Source organism: Zalophus californianus, chromosome 3 (genome assembly GCF_009762305.2).
Source record: "Zalophus californianus isolate mZalCal1 chromosome 3, mZalCal1.pri.v2, whole genome shotgun sequence".
Classification (NCBI taxonomy): Eukaryota; Metazoa; Chordata; class Mammalia; order Carnivora; family Otariidae; genus Zalophus; species Zalophus californianus.
This window is the reverse complement of record NC_045597.1, coordinates 184,023,171-184,043,879: the sequence shown is the minus strand read 5'-3', so window position 1 is coordinate 184,043,879 and position 20,709 is coordinate 184,023,171. Positions and strand designations below refer to the sequence as shown.

Below are 20,709 nucleotides of genomic sequence, written 5' to 3'. Positions count from 1 at the left end.
GGACCCCGGGATCATGACCTGAGCTGAAGGCAGATGTTTAACAACTGAGCCACCCAGGCGCCCCAACAAAAGAGTATTTTGAAAAGAATTTTTTTTTCATTTGGTATCTCATTAAAGAGAAAGGTTTTTTAATATTAAAACATAGATTTGCTTTGTAAGGTGTGGGGTTTCTTAACTGGTTAGAACACCTTATGGAGAAATACGTTAAATGCTTTTTTTTGTCTGTGGAACAACTCATGGAAACAACAGAAACAGAATTCATAAATAACAGAAGTAAGGGGATAGAAACGGCAAGAGAGTAACCGTTTCTGAGAAGAAAAAGGTTATGCTTCTAGCTTGTTTGCACTTGTCCTTTGTCTATACTTAGCCCTTGATGTAGGTGAAATATTTAGATCTGGTTTGAGGAAATGGTTACGTGAAGAGGCACATGGTGTGCATTTGACAAAGAAGCAGGGTTACCGGGTCTTTAGGGAAGAGGCACACACGGTAGTGGGTGTTGAAAGGTCCGAGGGAAGTGCCTGCCAATCTCGTGGAAAAATGACAGGTGTCTGGGAGGGGTGGCCCAAGGCCTGGCCATGGCCTGCCCAGCAGCTCTGAGCTTGCATGGCTGCTTCGCACTCTTACCATTCAGCTTGGCCAAGGTGACAGATGCACCCTGTTGCCATAGCAGAATACAGGCAGAATCACTTTGGGTGGTTTTCCTTATTTTTCCGCATTTTTTACTTATTTAATTTCTTTTAACCTTTTGACCCCCTTCACCTGTTTCTCTCAACCCCACCCCCAACAAATGGCTTCTTCCTTTTTATTTATTCCAACATCCAGAAAAGAATCTAGAGTTCTTTCTCATTTATATCCTTACTGGAAACAGAGTTTTTACCACGTGGAAGGAAGATGGTCCCTCTACTGGACAGATTCCACTTGCATGTCTGTCCATAAGAATTATTTCATGTTGCTTTTAGGTATCGGCAACGTCCAGATCTGGAAAATAGCTCACCTGGTAGTGGAAAGCTAGAATCAGGTAACTGGGAAAAATGTGCTTTAGAGTCTCGACAGCATCTGGTCCTTTCCTGATGCATAGATTATTTCTTTCATATCAAAACAACTCATATTCAGTTGAAAAGTTAAAAAAGGAAGATGAAAGCAACAATATTCTGACCTGATCATTGGGTGTCCTTTTACTCTTGCAGAGGCAGAAAAATATCACCCATGGGGGCTTGGGGGCCGGTGGAGGCACAGTCAGGTGGTGTCTAGGTGTCAGGTGGGAGGCTGCCCTGGGAGTCTTCTCTAAATCTGTGGTTCTAGAGCTTAGCCACTGAGCACAAAATTCTAAAGTTCCTTCAATCATGGCACTCTAGGGAAGATGTTGGGTTGCATTTATCCCCCCAGCCACCCATATTCTCAAAAAGATCTAGATCCAAACCTCAAGTCTCTGTTTGACTTTACAGGGGAAGTTGGCTTCAGCAGGGTGTAGCCCTCGGCATCTGGACTATGCCTTGACTGTTTGGCAGGGAGGGAGATGGCCCTGAGAACTCGGAGCTGGGCAATCTCTGATGCGGGAACGGGAGAGGCAGAGAGCGGAACTTGTCCAGAAAGGAATAAAAACAAGCAGAAATGAGAAAAGAGAGCTTGTTGAATTTGCCAACCTCCTGTCTCCCCGACAATACAAGAAGGAATGGGATGGTCTGCTGTGGTATTCGCTGGAGCTTCCGGGGATTTGGGCTCGTGCCATCAAACTGCCCCGCTGAAAATACTCCCGTGCACTGCATGATTCGGGGAAAGTTACTTCACGTTTTCGCACCCCAGTGTTCTCATCTATAAAATGGAGACAAGAGCAGTCTTACTTCATAGGATTTTTGTGAGGATTAAATGAGCTAAGACGTGTATATCAAGTACCCAAGAGTGGCCAGCATGCAGTAAAGGCTCGGTAAGTCTTGGCTGATATTAATAGTAATAATTATTTTTCTAGATGTGAGATGTCCAGGCATACACATTTTCATGGGCTGCCTGAGTTTTGATTGAGAGACCACATTAGTAGCATTTTTCTAGGACAGTCACAATTCAAATATCTCTTGATACTGCCTAATTAGACTGCAGAGCATACGTTTTGAACTTTGGAAACTATGGCCATTTCACTAATGGAAAAGAAGAGACTGTCTGTATGAGGCTGAAAACCTTGAACTGCCCTAGTGGAGATTCCCTCTAAAGTGGTAACACCTCTTATTAATAATTAATTCAGTGCTTGGTATGAACCAGACATTGTTCTAGTTCCTACATTAGCTTATTTTTAATCAGAAGGCTTCAAAAAACCATGCCTCTTCCTTTTCTATTTGCATCAGAGAAACAGAAATTAACTCTCCTTACTTCCTCTAGAGTCAGCTTCTGCTCCAGCCGATCCTGGCCCAGATTAGAACAGCATATGCTGGCTTTATCTAAATTTACTGTGGTTTCCCTGCTTGAACACTAAAGAGCAAATTAAAATGTTATTTTATGTGAAGATATGTGAAATTTAACTAAATGCTTACATTTCCATTGTCAGATGTCCAATTTTGGTAGACCGTATCCCCAGTGTCAGTCTGTAACTTTCTAGTCAGAGTTTATTCTAAGGACATTGTAGGAATTGGTGGGTTATAAAGAAGGTTGTAAAACATAGTTGCCAAAATAATGTCGACCTTTTGGGCAACGGGAAGCAAGTCATTTACAAATTTATCTTCACCAGTTTAGCTCCTCCAAACCTTCAGAATTACAAAAAAAAAAAAAAAAAAAAAAGCTAGTATGGGGGGCAAAACAATATTAGGGAACTTAGCTCTGTCCACTTAACAGACACTGTTACTAGAGGTATCACATTGGAGTTTCTCCTCCACAGACAGGGTGACTTAGAAAGTTAAGGGATTTTTTTTTTTTTAAGATTTTATTCATTCATTTGAGAGAGAGAGACAGAGCATGAGCAGGGAGAGGGGCAGAGGAAGAGGGAGAAGCAGGCTCCCTGCTGAGCAGGGAGCCCGACGCAGGACTCGATCCCAGGACCCTGGGATCATGACCTGAGCCAAAGGCAGACTCCTAACAAACTGAGTCACCCAGGCGCCCCTATAGGAAATAAATTGAGGGTTGCTGGAGCAGAGGTGGGTGGGGGGATGGGGTAACTGGGGGATGGGCATTAAGGAGGGCACGTGATATGATGAGCACTGGGTGTTATACGCAACTGATGAATTATTGAACACTACATCTGAAACTAATGATGTACTATATGTTGGCTAATTGAATTTAAATTTGAAAAACAAGAAAGCTAAGGGATGAATCTTGGGGGTCGGGGGAGGCTAGAGTACCCACAGCAAATTCAGAGTATCTGGGGGGCAGGCACATCCCACACTCTGTTCCCTTCTACTAAACACAAAATGAGAACCTTGTCATTTCTTTTTGTTTCCTTTCCTATCTTTCAAAATGATAATAAGGACAACTGACCTAATCTAAGAAGGCATGTGAGCTTCGAGGTTATTATATAAAATCCACAGTGCTGGCTGGAGGATGAATGCCAGCCTGTGAGCTACACCCACATAGAGGAAGAAAAATGCTGGCCTCGAGCCAGTGGAAAACGTCCAGAAGGAAGTGGCTCAAAAACAGGTTGTAGGTGATACGGCAGAACAAATGGGGGCAGCACATTAACAGTGTCCATAAAGGGAGGCAGATGCCTAAATCTTCCTCCTGAGAGACCAAGTTGCTTAGGAGATCCTAGAAAGGGAGACTTTCTCAAAGGAAATGGAAGGGGGAAAATGCATCACGCTTTGGAGATAGGAATTAAAGTCAAATATCATGGAAGAGAAAGGCAAGTGTGTGCACTCAAAAATTCAACCCGATGAGCTGTTTCCAGGAAGAAAATTGGACTTTGGATGAGACCCGGGGAGTGAGATTAAAATAGGAAACTAGCCAAGTAACAGCAGGAATGTGTCTGACTGGTCTTCTGGCCACTCACAAAATTGTGAGTGCTGAGAAAATCCAAAAACTTAGCTTCTCCAAGCAGTTGTTAATACGATCGCAGTGATTTGTGTTTAATACAAGGAGAAATCAATTCTCTGCCGAGGCAAAGGCGGAGGCCTCCTTGCTCTGTGATAATGAACTCTGGTCCTTCCCTCCTGTCTGCCAAGGATTGCAGCATGCCACGGCGTGCCACGGCGTGCTTCACTGCTCAATCAGGATGTGCAGCAGGTGTTACGGGTCTGCCCTACAGACCAGAACTTTGAGATGGCCGTTGATGGCGGCTGGCTTTGTGTCCCAGGGCAGCAGAGGACAGAACGCCGCGCTCACCTTGTGAATTTTGGGTTTTTTTGCTGACTAATGCTCTCCTTTTGCGTAAAGGCTCCTCCCCACAAAGGTAAGCCCACACATGCTTTACTTATCTGCTGGAAGAAGCAGCTGATGAAAGACACCTTTCTAGTTTTTGCTTCAGACCCTGGTTTCACCAAATACAGGACCGCCGTTGCTTCATCTTCATAAGGTAAAATAAAGTATGCAAAATTATTCATCCCAGAGGGGGTAAAAAATTGTGTCAGAATAGAGAGGGCAATAGCAAAATAATAATTTGTATAGAATTCTGATTTCTACTCCTTGTTATGGAGAAGGTACGTGAGTCAAATAATAATTTAAATGACATCGCTTTTTAGAAATTTGCCCAGGGTTGGACAGAGCTGCAACATTTACTCAAAATTGTGTACTATTAGGTGTTATAATAAAGGCAAAGCATCCTTGAAGCAACCTTCGAAACTCTGCCAAGCAGCACCAGCAGCAGCTGGATCAGGAGGTTCTAGAAGCAGGGACAAGAAGGGGATCTAAGCCTCGTTGCATTCACGGGATAGAGCCAGCTCTCAATGTGAATGCTCTTCCCCTCCCATCTGAACTTTCTATTTAGGAAGCTTTACAGATGGGCAGGAAGCACCACATCACTGAAAGCCTGACACTGGTAGATGTCACTAGCAGGAAATAGTACAGGATCTCTTTGGCCCTAGGAACAGCTTGTGGGGGCTTAAACGATCCAAAGAAAACTTCTGTAAATGTCCACTGAACTGATTTCAAGGATGCATGCTGCCTTACTTGGCAATAAAGAAGAATGAAATCTTGCCTTTCGCGACAACATGGATGGATCTGGAGGGTACTATGCTGAGGGAAATAAGTCAAACACAGAAAAACAAATGCTGTATGATTTCATTTATATGTGGAATCTAAAAAACAAAATAAATAAAACAAAGCAAACTCACAGACACATAAAATAAATAGAGGAGGAGGGGCTGGAGATGGGCAAAACATGTGAAGGGATGAAGAGGTACAAACTTCCAGTTTTAAGATAAATAAGCCATGCAAATGTATTATACAGCATAGGGAATATCATTAATAATATCATAATAAATTTGTATGGTGACAGATGGTAACTACACTTACTGTGAGGATCACTTCATAATGTCTAAAAATATTAAATCATTATGATGTACATCTGAAACTAATAGGATATTGGATGTCAATTATACTTCAATAAGAAAAAGAGAATGCATGCTACATGTATTATCAGTTAGGGTAATACGTGACATTTAATGATGTTCATCCTTTTATTTTTTTCAAGATTTATCTATTTATTAGAGAGAGAGCATGCTCATGTGCATGGGGGGGGGGGGCAGAGGGAGAGAGAGAGAATCTCAAGCAGACTCCCCGCCAAGGAGGGAGCTGGACACGGGGTTGGAGGGGGGCCTCAATCTCACACCCCTGAGACCACGACCTGAGCCGAAATCAAGAGTCGAATGTTTAACCAACTGCGCCACCCATGCACCTCAATGTTCATCATTTTACATAGCAACCCTAAGTTGTATGCCACACAGTTCTAATTTGGGGAGTAGCCAGCAAAGGACAGAGGAGAAAGTAAATGAGACCATGGGACAACTTGAAAGGGATGAGAGAAGGAAACAAAACTAGCATGCCCCACCCAGCAGGCAGAAGAAGAAGCGTTCAAGCCTTGCATCCTTACAGAACTGGATTCTAAACGGCATGACCCTTGGCCAGCCACATTATCTCTCCCGGAATGTCTGCTTTCTCAACTGCCAAGTGGAGACAATATCTACTTTGTGAACTTTTCAGAGGATTAAAAACAAGGCATAGAAAACATGTCATATAAATGCCTGCCTAAGCAAGTATTAGGGTCAATGGCACCTACCAGCGGTATTATTTTTACATGCTTGTTGATGGTATGGGTTAGGAAGAATTGATTTGGTTTTGATAGAGAATTGCATACTTGGAGTACATGCTGAGCACTCAGAATCTCAGGAAATGTGGACAGACAGGCACAGCCAGATTCAAATAGGTCACTAGAAGTAATATTTACAGGTGGTTATTCAAACTAAAGAGGTATCAGAAGAAGACAGGTTGTATTTGACTATCCAAGGGCTTCCAGGGGGTATGGAGGGGATGAGACTTCCGTGGGCTGAAGAATTTCAGATATTTGTGTGCATATGTCTTTTAAACCATGTAGCCCTGCCACACACCCCTTGTGCAGCACTAACCCAGGCAGTGTGCCGACCTGGCACTCAGGTGGTCCCTTTTTGAGAAAGCAGTCTGTGCGGAGGTATCAGAGTGGTCCTCAACTTCGGGGTGGGGTGCATCAGAATCCAGAAGATCTCTGAGTAGCAGCTGAAAATTGCATACAGGAGATTACAATACCCCTTCTCGGAAGGGCACTCTAGGAACTCCATGAAATAAGGGGAAAGCCCTAGTGGAGAACTCAGTTTTGAGTCCAATAGACAATATCAGGAATGCAAAATCACCAGCTAAAAATGTACTCTGAAAAAAACCTTAAGATGAGGTTTTTTTCCACACAGATGTGACCAAAACATGGACAGGCAATGGAGTTTAGGGCATTTGTATGATTACTGTAGAAATTATAAGGGAAAGAAGGAAAGGAGAGGGCTGGGATATTGGAAGCAAAACAGAGACATCCCAATGGAGCTAAGGAATGGTACGGTCAAGGTAGCTGATGACATAAGCAAGAAGAGGTAGCTGTAGATAGAGCCGGTTGACGAGATCCCTTATTAGAGAGAGAATAGGGTGTGGCCATGAGAATGGGGAGCTGAGACAGAATGGAAAAAGGAGTTCCTGGAAATGAGAAGACTGAGGAACTGGGAAGATGAGATGCATTTCAGATGGATATTGAAGAACTGTAAGATAATAGCAGGACTTGGGATGAAGAATTGATGCCAAGGATTTGGAAGACGCAGGAAGAGAGATGAGGAAGTCAGTGAATATCGGCAACTAGACCATGACAAAGTGGTCAAGTTAAGAGAGTTCCAAAGAAATGAACATTTTTATCTTCTGCCAAAGGATTGAGAATAATTGTCTGGAGGCAGCGTGGAAGATCAAGGACAGTGTCAACTACCACATGTAAACACCCAAAAATCACAGCTAGAAAATGATGGCGCTGGTATTTGAACTCAAGAACCTGGGAAATACTAGCAGCATTATTGCTGTCCTTAGCTGTGGGGAGTAACTTCTGTCCCCCTTCTCTCTCAATATCACCACCTCCATTTCTATATTCTTGTCCAATACCAACACTTTTGCCTATTCTTCTCCTCCTCTCTCCAAGAAGGCTGGGGTCTTCTCCCATCCCCACCAAGTGGGCAGTTGTGTTTCTTCTATTAGGTTGACTCTGGTCTTCTCAAACCAAAATTCAGAGGGCAGAGGAATTTCAACTTCTCCAGGATAGTAGAAATAGCTGTAGGTCCATGAAAGTCATGGAGAAGAAAAGACCTGAAGTGCAGCGCCAAGTTCAATTATGGAGTTGTGCAAACAACCCAGGGTCAGGCTAGACAGAAATATAATGAACGAAAGAAGAGTGTGGGCTTCTAGGAGCACAGAAAACAGATGACTCTCGGCTCAACTATGGCTCCTCAGATGGTCATTTCATCAGTTACACAAGAAAGACCTAGAAAACCCCAAAAGCATTCCTTATGGAAGAGCAAATCCCTACTTTCTGTGAAGTAGAAGTAAATGGAAAGCAGTTATCTCAATTTAACCCCTGGCAAATATTTGTCATTGTCATCATTCCTGTTTATTGATGTAATTCAGTTTCTGATTTTTATTGCCACCTACTCTGCTTAAGTAAGAGCTTTATTGATATAAATTGGAGCAGTATTTACTTTGCCTCGAGGAAAAGGACAATCTAATAGGTCTCCAAATAAATCAATCTTCATGTTGGCGCACCGTGTAAAGGGGCAGAGAGGGTGGTGGATAACATGACGACATCTGGAAGGTCATCCTTCCCAAAGTTCTTCTCCCACGAAAAGCCAAGATTCCACCCAAGGCTACTCACTCTTTTCCAGGGAACATCATCTTCCATGCTGAACATTATATCTAACCTCCTTTCAAAGTGAAATTACCAGAGGACTCATTGATTGTTACTAGCAACTGAGTGTGAACGCACTTGTGGAAACTTGTATCTCTCACTGTAGACAGCACTGCTCCAGCTAAGAATACCAGAAGCTGGGTACCTAACACACGAGTTCTTTAACACATCACATCTATTTTTGGGGTTTCTTTTATATCTAAGACCGCATGCACGCATGCACTCATGTACTCACACGCACACACAGACGCACGCATGCACGCACGTATGCACTCCTCACTCCCTGCTCGATTACTTCAATGGTCCGTGGAGCAGGAGGGAACCCTGTGATTCAAGGAGAGAAGATAAGCTCTGTGAGGCTGAACAGGGGAGGTCTATTCAGAGAGTGGATTTTTTTTTAATTTATTCATTTTATTTTTTTATTTTTTTTATATTTTTTACTAACATACAATGTATTATTTGTTTCATGGGTACAGGTGTGTGGTTCATCAGTCTTACACAATTCACAGCACTCACCATAGCACATACCCTCACCAATGTCCACCACCCAGCCACCCCATGCCTCCCAGCCCCTCCCCTCCAGTAACCCTCAGTTTGTTTCTTGAGATTAAGAGTCTCTTATGGTTTGTCTCCCTCTCTGGTTTCATCTTGTTTCATTTTTCCCTCCTTTCCCCTATGATCCTCTGCCTTGTTTCTCAAATTCTGGAAGGTGGATTTTATCTTAAGTTAGTTAACCTCACCAATATCTGTGCTTCTCTGTCTGTTGGCAACTCGATGTCATCCCCACAGCCACCGCCACCTTTCAGGGCCTCCTCCTTCCTGCCTGGGACGACATCTGCTTGACTTTGCTTCCCTGTATGGTTTTGGGTCAGTCTGCTCATGAGAGGCACTCCTGTGAGATTCGGAAGATAGGAAATAAAGAAGTGGCCAGTATTTTCCAAGGCAGCTACCTTAATTGCAGTAATACCCAGGGTAGAATTCCTTCTCAGAGAGGCCTTTGGATAAATATAAATACCCATCACCTTAATAACATTTAAATCCAAACTTCCTGAAGCCTGTAAGAATATTCTCTAACATACCAGGATATATACAAATAAAATGCCATTAAATTTAAACTATTACCAGAAAGTGTCAAATATTGTACTTTTAAGCCCAGAAATGCAAGCAGAAATTTGCCTGTAAATTCATATAGCACTTAGATTATCTGGGTCCTATTAGAACTATTTTATAAAACACACTAGTTTTTGCCATTTTAACCCATAACATATATAACTCCTATTGATTTCATTTCTCTGGAGAGCCCTGACTGATACAATAATCAATCTTAGGTTATATACTTTGCTAGCACTAGGTAATTTATCCAAAAAATGTTAATTGAGCCCTATTAAATATGAATATAGTAGACACCAAGATGTCTCTGGCTCTTCTGTTTTAAAAGGAAGAGATGAACAAAAACCAATAAGCATATCAATATATAGCAAGTGGTGACAAAGCAATAGTGACAAAACAAAACAAAACAAAATATTTTGGACAGGGTGTCCTGAGAAGTCCTGTCTGGAAAGGGGCCTTGGAGCACCATCTGTATGAAGGTATGGGGCGCAGCCTGCAGACACCTGGAGGAAGAGTATTCCAACAGGTGGGCTAGGAAGACTTACGGCCCCAAACAGGATGCACATTTGACCCATGTGGGCACTGTCATTGCACGCAGGTCTGTAGGTATTTCCCGTGGCAAGTACATTGAGCCACACTCAAGAGACAGGTCCTGTCACTACCCAGCAGCCATGTTATCTTCTGGTCTCTACTTCTAGAAAAATGAAGAATTAGGACCAGATTGGTGTTTCTTTCCCAAATACTCGTAGTGGCCCTGCATTCGACATCCTCCTCACAAGGATTTCCAACGTACAAATAAGGACTCTGAGGAACATTCCAGCAAAGAAACTCATATAACTTTATTTAACCCAATGCTTCTGAACTTATTTGGTCTCAAAACTCTCTTTCTGTTATGAATAGAATTTGAGTTCATTGCAAACACTTTATAAATACCGGACGCTAAGGAGCCAATTTATCTTTCAGTACTAAAGCTGTCTGAATACTGGGACATAAAATAACACAACCTCATTGCCCCTGCTGCCCAGCTAGCAGGCCCTAGGACTTCAAAAAGAAGGGACTGGAGAGAGAACAACTTTTAAATTTATTTTTGGCAGTAGAACCTTTCTTACATGTAAATTCCTATGTGAAAAAAATAATAAATTCCTACGTGAACCGTCAATAAACAAAGCAGATAAAAATCAAAGATGCCTGGGCTGAAGCAAAGGTCTGGATTTTTTTATTTTTTTTATTTTATTATTTTATTTATTTTATTTTATTTTATTTTATTTTATTTTATTTTATTTTATATTTTATTTTATTTTATTTCATTTTATATTTTATTTTATTATTTTATTTTATTTTATTTTATTTTATTTTATTTTATTTTATTTTTTATTTTATTTTATTTTATTTATTATGTTGTGTTAGTCACCATACAGTACATCATTAGTTTTTGATGTAGTGGTTTGGATTTGATGTGACATCATCAGCTGTCTGTCTCCATGTACCGGGATCACACTGCCCTCTAGTGTCTAATCTTCAAAGAGAGTAAAGCTAAAACTACTACAGAAATCTCTTTTCAAACTTCCAGCCTCAGAGTTGCACCTAACTGCAGTTTGCTAAGCTGACTCTCAAAGTGAGGTCCCCAACCATCAGTCAGCATCGCCTGGGAACTTGTTAGAAATGAAAATTCTCCAATGGAACAGAATAGAGAGCCCAGAAATGGACCCTCAACTCTATGGTCAACTAATCTTTGACAAAGCAGGAAAGAATGTACAATGGAAAAGACAGTCTCTTCAACAAATGGTGTTGGGAAAATTGGACAGCCATATGCAGAAGAATGAAACTGGACCATTTCCTTACACCACACACAAAAATAGACTCAAAATGGTTGAAAGACCTAAATGTGAGACAGGAGTCCATCAAAATCCTAAAGGAGAACACAGGCAGCAACCTCTTCGACCTCAGCTGCGGCAACGTCTTCCTAGAAAGATCGCCAAAGGCAAGGGAAGCAAGGGCAAAAATGAACTATTGGGACTTCATCAAGATAAAAAGCTTTTGCAAAGCAAAAGAAACAGTCAACAAAACCGAAAGACAACCGACAGAATGGGAGAAGATATTTGCAAATGACATATCAGATAAAAGGCTAGTAGCCAAAATCTATAAAGAACTTATCAAACTCAACACCCAAAGAACAAATAATCTAATCAAGAAATGGGCAGAATACATGAACAGACATTTTTCCAAAGAAGACATTCAAATGGCCACAGACACGTGAAAAAGTGCTCAACATGGCTCGGCATCAGGGAAATCCAAATCAAAACCTCAATGAGATATTACCTCACACCAGTCAGAATGGCTAAAATTAACAAGTCAGGAAACGACAGATGTTGGCAGGGATGTGGAGAAAGGGGAACCCTCCTACACTCTTGGTGGGAATGCAAGCTGGTGCAGCCACTCTGGAAAACAGTATGGAGGTTCTTCAAACAGTTGAAAATAGAGCTACCATACGACCTAGCAATTGCACTACTAGGTATTTACCCCAAAGACACAAATGTAGGGACCTGAAGGGGTACGTGCAACCCGATGTTTATAGCAGCAATGTCCACAATAGCCGAACTATGGAAAGAGCCAAGATGTCCATCGACAGATGAATGGATAAAGAAGAAGTGGTATATATACACAATGGAATATTATGCAGCCATCAAAAGGAATGAGATCTTGCCATTTGCAATGACGTGGTTGGAACAGGAGGGTGTTATGCTGAGTGAAATAAGTCAATCAGAGAAAGACATGTATCATATGACCTCACTGATATGAGGAATTCTTAATCTCAGGAAACAAACTGAGGGTTGCTGGAGTGGGGGTGGGTGGGAGGCGTGGGGTGGCTGGGTGATAGACATGGGGGAGGGTATGTGCTATGGCGAGCGCTGTGAATTGTGCAAGACTGTTGAATCATAGATTTGTACTTCTGAAACAAATAATGCAATATATGTTAAGAAAAAAAAAAGAAGATAGCAGGAAGGGAAGAATGAAGGGGGGAAATCAGAGGGGGAGACGAACCATGAGAGACGATAGACTCTGAGAAACAAACTGAGGGTTCTAGAGGGGAGGGGGGTGGGGGGATGGGTTAGCCTGGTGATGGGTATTGAAGAGGGCACATACTGCATGGAGCACTGGGTGTTATGCACAAACAATGAATCATGGAACACTACATCAAAAACTAATGATGTAATGTATGGTGATTAACATAACAATTAAAAATTTAAAAAAAAAGAAATGAAAATTCTCAGTCTCAACCCCTCCCCACCAAGACCTGCTGAATCAGTAAGTGGGGAAGAGACCCAACAGTCGGTGTTTAAACACCTTCTCCAGATGAGAAGAAAATCAGAACTCAGCCCATCACCCACAGGTGGGAGTACCATGTTGCTTTCAATTAAGAAAAAAAAAAGAACTTGGAACAGCCTGTTGACAACCACAAATTCACAGAGGAGTTTCTCTACCTAGGATTCGTTCAGCAATTTTCACTTTCTGCCATTCTTTCAGACTCAATATGAGTTATATCCATTCCAACAATACCACTGGACCCCATTTATCTGTAGCATTGCCATGAATGACAAAAGCAGGTTCTAGAATGAACCTGGTCATCTTTTCTTTAAAAGAAAATTTCTGTAATGGTAATGCCCATCGTAAAACATAGGGTTTGCTCGTGAAGTAGTGGTGAAAACCCTGTAGCTCTAGCCTGTGTTTAATACATACACAAGATTGTATTTCCATCACAAGTCTTTTTCCTGCCCGCCATGCTGAATTTATGCTCTGTTCAGACCAGGCAGACCAAATACGGGTGCGTGAATGGGTTAGAGCAGTTTTACTACAACGACAACAAAACTGGCTTTCTTCTTTCCTTTCTTTCTTCTTCCTTCCCCAAAGGCTTCCTGACTACTTCGGGTGAATGAGGGCTCTGTTGGCTGAAAGCACAAACCCAACCAAAGGGGCCCTGGGAACATCAGCTTCCTGTATAAAAAACACCTTCTTTGCCTTTAAGACACCTTCAAGTTTAGAAACACTTGTTTATAAAATTTGATAACTTGATAAGGAAAACAGACCCAGTAAAAAGGAGTGCCGTCATTACAAACACTATAAACATCAGTATCTCAGCGGGAAAGTCAATAACTTATGAGTAATGACTAAGCGTGAAGGAAATTTACAAATTTTTATTTAAAATTACAGTCTGCTTAGACGGGTGACCCTAAAAGAGTGAGGCACTCCTTTATCATTCCTGCAATTCATATATGATGAGAACACTTCAGTTTTTTGAAACCACCACCATATGGAGTATAACCAGTTTATTACCTAGCTGAAGATACTTATAGGTAGCTACAAAACGAACTGGGAAATTTCACTCAATATGTAAATAAAGACTCACTTATTCTATTTATGGTTAACAATAATGAAAGTATGAATACAAGGAAATCCAGGATAGAATATATTTAACAAAAAATTTTAAATGTGTAATATATCATACATTTTGTCCAAATTATCAAAAATTTAAATTACAAGGGGAAGGGAGGGAAAAATAAAATAAGACGAAAACAAAAAGGGAGACTAACCACAAAAGACTCTTAACTCTAGGGGACAAACTGAGGGTTGCTGGAGGGGTGGTGGATGGGGACATGGGGTAACTGGGTGATGGGCATTAAGGAGGGCACGTGATGTGATGAGCACTGCGTGTTATATGCAACTGATGAAGCGTTGAACTCTACCTCTGAAATTAATAATACACTATATGTTAATTAATTGAATTGAAATGTGAAAAATTCAAATTAGGTGTATTAGAATCAATATCAGCTTCCTAGGGTGGCTGTACCAAAGCACAAAACTGGGTGGTTTCAAACATCAGGAATTTATTGCCTCTCTCATAGTTCTGGGGATTAGAAGTCTAGAACTAAGGTGTCAATAAGACCCTTCTCCTTCTGAAAGCTGTAGGGAAGAGTCTTCCTTGCCTCTGCCAACCTATGGTGTTTGCTGGCAATCCTTACTCTTCCTTGGTTTGTAGATGCATCATTCCAATCTTTTCCTTTGTTGGCATATTGTCACCTTCTCCCTGTGGGTCTTTGTATCTGTGTCTCTCCTTATAAGCATCTCAGTCATATCGGAATAAAGGCCCACCCTACTCTAGGATGACCTCATCTTAACTAATTATATCTACAACAACCCTGTTTCCAAGTAAGTTCCATTTTGAGGTACTGGGAATTAGGATTTCAACATATTTTTTGGGGGAGGGGACACAATTCAACCCATAACAGTCCCCCTTCTGGCCTCCCAAAATTCACATCCTCCCCACATGCACAATTATATTCACCCCATTCCAAACATTCCCAAACATCTGAACCATCCCAGGCTCTAAATCCAGGCTCTCATCTAAATATCATCACTTCAGAGTCCCGAATTTCATTGTCTAAATCATATAAATCACTATGGGTGAGACCTACGTTATGATTCATCCTTTGGTAAAATTCCCCTCCATCTGAGGGGGAGACGAACCATGAGAGACGATGGACTCTGAAAAACAAACTGAGGGTTCTAGAGGGGAGGGGGTGGGGGGATGGGTTAGCCTGGTGATGGGTATTAAAGAGGGCACATTCTGCGTGGAGCACTGGGTGTTATGCACAAACAATGAATCATGGAACACTACATCAAAAACTAATGATGTAATGTATGGTGATCAACATAACAATAAAAAAATTTAAAAAAAAATTCCCCTCCATCTGTGAACCAGAAAGCAAGGTATCTGCTTATAAAATACAATTATCATGGCATAGGGTAGACATTCTCATTCCAAATAGGAGAAATTGGAAGGAAAAAAAGGGGTAAAGGGACTGTCTTAAAAACTAGCAAGGCAAGTTTCATTAGATTTCAAAGCCTGAGAATAATTCCGTGCGGCTGGATGTTCTGTCCTCTGGGCCTGAGAGAATGGCAGCCTCACCCTGTTGGCCTGAGGGGGTCTCATCAGCCCAAACTTCTGCATCTGTGCCTCTGCCCTCAGACTCATTCTTTTTTCGTTTCATGCCGCCTCTGCCCCTGTTAAGCCAGGCTGGTAGTGATTCTGCTGATATAAAATTCTCAAAGACCCATCAGACTCCCGTGCAATTCACAGAGGTCCAAACCATCAGACTAGAGGGTCCTCCATGGAGCTTTCCAGGATAACCCCATCTCCATCCCTGGCTTCTGCTTAGATGGTTGATTGGATCCATCAGCCACACACCTGAGCTCTTTAGCAAACGATGGCCCAGCCACACTGTTGGCACTGTTTATTATATATGCTATCTAGTCGTGCTCAGAATCTTCCAAGTCATTGAGCGCTGGTTCCTTTTTGCTTTGGAGTTCTTTCCTTGATTTCTTTCCTTTCTCTCACATTTTATTATAAGTAGCAAGGAGAAGCCAGACAGCACCTTCGACACTGCTTGGAACTCTCCAAGCAAAGTATCTCCAAGCAAGATTCATCGCTTACAAGTTCTACTCTCTTTCCAACAACAAAATGTAATTCAACCACGTTCTTTGCCATTTTAGAACAAAATCACCTTTCCTCCAGTGTCTAATAACATGTTTCTCCTTCCCATCTAAGACATCACCAGAAGCACCTTTATCATTCATATTTCTAACAACATTCTGTTCCTAATGAAATATGTCTTCTCTAAGACAATAGACACTTTCTCTGTAGCACTCATTTCTTCTTTCTGAGCCCTCAACAGAATTGCACTTAACGGCAATATTTCTACCAACAAACTCTTCGAGGCATTCTAAATTTTTTTCTATCAAAGAGAGTAGAACTTGTACCTCAAAATTCTTCCAGCCTCTACCCATTTTCCAGTTCCTAAGCCACTTCCATGTTTTTACGTGTTTGTTACAGCACCACATACTCACCAGTACCAAAATTGGTATCAACAATCCATTAATCCTTGTGATGTCCTGGGTGAAAGGGAACCATGCCGTTGAAATGAGTCCCTATTTCCCTATTTGATAACATCCAAATAGCAAAAGGAGTGATGTGACCGCTGAAAGTCAAATAGAAAGAAATCTGTCTAATCACCATTAAAAATAAGGAGCATTTCGTGGTCAGTGTGTATTAACCAACACAGCTAGTTAGAAAGGGCAAAGCAAGGTTCAGATGGAAAATGTTGACATGGAAAGCTGATTTAAGTCATCTAGATTAAAAAAAAAAACATACTTTTAATACTGAGTCATGGTGAGCTGGAATATAGAGATCATATTCTTTTAATTCTTTAAAAAGTATGTACAGTAAATGTTCACTAATTTAGAGAAGAATCTAAGTAAATTTAGTAAAACATCTAAATAGAGAAGTATAGGTGTGGACAGCATGTATTTTGTAACTAAACTGATCAAATGTTCCCTTTATGGCAGACCATAAAGGTCTGATTAAAAGGCAAATAAGTATGATTTATGATCTCTCATATGTAATTAGTATTTATAAAGGGCTTTCAGACAATTTAAGTCCTTAAAGAAATAGTTTTCCATGTGATCTTAAACTGTAAACTTACTCTTTTGGTGTCTTCTTATTCTCTCAAATTAATTTTGAAATTATTCCCACATTGTGTACTGATGATCAACAATTCAGCTTAGCTGAGTCTAACATTATGAGCTGTTACTTTATCAGTGATTCATTGGTGGTGCGATTTCCTGGGTCACTGGGACTAGACCAGAGTCTCAAAGAGAGACCAGGGAAAGACACTGGTATTTATTGTTAGCCAGTGCCCCGAGTCTTCTCCTGTTGACCTCATTTATTCCTCACAAATAATAAAGTAGATCACTGTTGCCTTCTTTTAATCAGTGGGACTCAGAGAGGCAAAGGAATTTGGGTAAGTTCAGCCAGCTATGTTAAGTACAACAGAAAAAAAAAACATCTATCAGACGGTCTACATCACGGTAAGAGCTGGGATACTTATTAAGTGCCCGCCCACTCATGGCAGCGCACTTGCCCCTCAAACAGCGAGGGCCCCGAAGCTGCAGAACTCCCCACCTGAAGCACCTGGGATAGATCTGTGTCCTGCACCAGAAGCCCACTGTGTTCAATGTACCCAGTGTCCTCCTCCGGAAGACTAGAAATTTGCACTTTGACATAACTAAGAGCAAATCAGAGCATTTGTTTGGTAACATGTTAACTGATTTCCAATGACCTTTGGAGCAACAGGTTAAAAATCAACTAAGAATTATCACCTGCTTGAACTATTAACAATCACACCCCTAGGGTAACCTGAGATTGTAAATTCAGTATTTGTCTCTTTTTAAAGCTATAACTCCACCATTAATTTTAAAAGGGGGGAAATGCCTTAGAATTAGAAAAAGAGGTCTAAGGAAGGAATGTTTGCATCTATCATGTTGGGTTCTTCGCTCCCTTCAATCTCAGTGGAGACCACATATCAGGGAATAGTGTATGCCTTGTGTTTTCAAAGTTCTTCCCAGGGAGCCATTAGTTTTCCACAGGCCATAAGGAAAGTCGTTCAATTCAGAGGGGCAATGCAGGCAGAGAAAATAAAAACACACTGTCCCTTTGCAATAAGGGAGGGTGCCAGCAGGGGGCCAACTTGGAGCCCATCCTCACAGCAGTAGTCCCGATTTCACATTCAAGAGGATTTGTTGTAGCTCTTTCTCCACATGATCACTTGTCATGTGAATCTTCCCATTGTGGTGGTAACGGATTCCATATTCTAGTCAGACCAACCAATCCACTCATTTTGAGTTCAACAGCCTTTGACGAACTGGCTGCCAACATCTGGGGTGGGTGGAATGGAAGTTCCCCACCTGCCCAGGTGAGGACAACTGAGGCCTCAGCCCATTAAGAAACGTGTCCAGGACAGGGAAAGAAACAACAAATGTTGGAGAGGTTGTGGAGAAAGGGGAACACTCTTGCACTGTTGGTGGGAATGCAGGTTGGTACAGGTACTTTGGAAAACAGTGTGGAGGTTCCTCAAAAATTTAAAAATAGAGCTACCCTATGACCCAGCAATTGCACTACTGGGTATTTACCTCAAAGACACAGATGTAGGGAAAAGAAGGGCCATATGCACCCCAATGTTCATAGCAGCAATGTCCACAATAGCCAAACTGTGGAAGGAGCCGAGATGCCCTTCAACAGACAAATGGATAAAGAAGATGTGGTCCATGTATACAATGGACTATTACTCAGCCACCAGAAAGGATGAATACCCAACTTTTACATCAACATGGATGGGACTGGAGGAGACTATGCTAAGTGAAATAAGTCAAGCAGAGAAAGTCAATTATCATATGGATTCACATAAGGAATAGCATGGAGGACATTAGGAGAAGGAAGGGGAAAATGAGGGGGGGAATCGGAGGGAGAGATGAACCATGAGAGACTGTGGACTCTGAGAAACAAACAAGGTTTTAGAGGGGAGGGGGGTGGAGGGATGGGTTAGCCCGGTGATGGGTATTAAGGAGGGCTCGTATTGCATGGAGCACTGGGTGTTGTACGAAAACAATGGATCGTGGATCACCACATCAAAAACCAATGATGTATTGTATGGTGACTAATGTAACATAATAAAATTTAAAAATAAATAAATTAAATTAAATTAAAAAAAAAAAAGAAAGAAACTTGTCCAGGGACCACACAACTCAAAAGGTGGATTCGAGATTTAAATTTGCTCAACTGCAAATGCTGTGTTCTTCTCACCAGGAAATCCTCAGTTCGTTATTCCAAAACTATTTTGGGGGTAACCTCCAGGGGTGCCTGGGTGGCTCAGTCGGTTAAGTGGCCGACTCTTGGTTTTGGCTCAGGTCATGGTCTCAGGGTCCTGGAATTGAGCCCCACGTCAGGCTCCGCACTCAGCAGGGTTGGAGGAGGGGGAGTTCTGCCTGGGATTCTCTCCCTGCCCCTCCCTTCTCTCAAATAAATAAATAAATCTTTAGGAAGAAAAGAGTAACCTCCATATTCTTGAGACGCAAACAGTGGTTTGTGGTTCCCACTCTGGAGAACTAGAACACTTGGGAAATATCTCCTTATTATTATTTGAACTATTCTGGTCAGTTAGAAAACCGTGTTTGGCCCAATGGCTGTACTTTGAACAAACATTTCCAGGAGACCTTTGAGATTTTATTTATTTATTTATTTGTCAGAGAGAGGGGGGGAGAGAGAGAGAGAGCACAAGCAGGGGAAGCAGGAGAGGGAGAAGTAGGTTCCCCGCGTAGCAAGGAGCCGCATGTGGGACTCGATCCTAGCCCTCTGGGATCTGACCTGAGCTGAAGGCAGCCGCTTAACCGACTGAGCCACTCAGGCGTCCCTCCAGGGGATCTTTGATATGTAAGATTGTGTGCTAGATTCGGTGACAAAAATGAATCCCCGCCCCCATGGAGCTGCCAGGCTAACAAGCAGATGTGCATGTCGATACCTCAGTTTCTTCCAAAGCCATGCCTTCTACAGAATGCATAGTGTGTGCTTACTGACTGGCATCGTTCAAACATGTACTAGTGTGTGTAATCTTCCCAACACGAGGTAGGTCTTACCATTCCCATTTTACAGATGAGAAATCTGAGGTACCAAAGAGGTCCAGTAACTTGCCAAAGTTTACATGCTTGTGAGGAGCAGCAAGAATTTGGACCTTCTTGACTCCAGAGCCCTGCCCTTTACTGTCGTGCCACACTGCTTTGCCAGGGCTGTAACTGAGAGGAAGCATAGAAGAAGGCAGGAGAGAAGCTGAAAAGGGTTGGGAAGCTTCAGGCAGGAAATGGTCAATGACTGAGTGAGTGACATTCTCTCCGAGCAGTCCATTGCTTTCCTAAGGGCTGCCCATGTCTTCCCTCAGTCAGCCAACCTTAAGGCTTATCCTCCTGAACTTAAGTTCTCACGTTTCAGTATTAGCAACATAAGTGGGGAAAAATAGGAACAGAGCAAGAGCTAAGTATCAACTCAGAAAAATACTTTTAAGTCCTGTTGAATTTCATCCATGATACCTTACTGTCTAGATGTCATGTAATTCTTCTGAAGGTTGGCATCAGAAACAAGTCAAATCACCTGAGTGGGTGACAAATCAAATTACTGGAGGCTTCTTATGCTAAACCAAGGCTCACCTTGAGTTTGATTCCTAGATAAAGGAAGGGGTCTATCTGCTTTATAAAGCTTCACTCCCCAAAGGCTATTTTATTCACCAATTTAAGCACTCATTAAAATGGATTTCCAGTTCATCAACCACCACAGGGTAATAAGCTCA

The 20,709-nt window shown here is 41.8% G+C and overlaps 2 protein-coding genes across 4 annotated transcripts in view; both read left to right on the top strand.

Annotated features, from left to right (window-relative positions):
- LOC113920749 (thiamine transporter 2) overlaps positions 1-1,485 on the top strand; it is a 39,183-nt gene extending 37,698 nt beyond the window's left edge. Inside the window, exons 6-7 of the mRNA XM_027591052.2 lie at positions 960-1,018; positions 1,446-1,485. Of these exons, the coding sequence (XP_027446853.2) occupies positions 960-989 (30 nt within the window). The 3' untranslated portion in view covers positions 990-1,018; positions 1,446-1,485. The remainder of the gene's footprint in view (positions 1-959; positions 1,019-1,445) is intronic.
- A 317-nt stretch (positions 1,486-1,802) lies between these two features.
- The window catches only part of LOC113920022 (thiamine transporter 2-like), a 42,644-nt gene continuing 23,737 nt past the window's right edge, over positions 1,803-20,709 (top strand). For 2 of the 3 annotated variants that reach the window (XM_027590132.2, XM_027590135.2), the window contains exon 1: positions 1,803-1,924. The gene's annotated coding sequence lies outside the window, so the exon portion shown is untranslated. Of the gene's footprint in view, positions 1,925-4,240; positions 4,367-20,709 lie in introns of those variants that run through there. The other variant, XM_027590134.2, reaches the window with a different exon arrangement.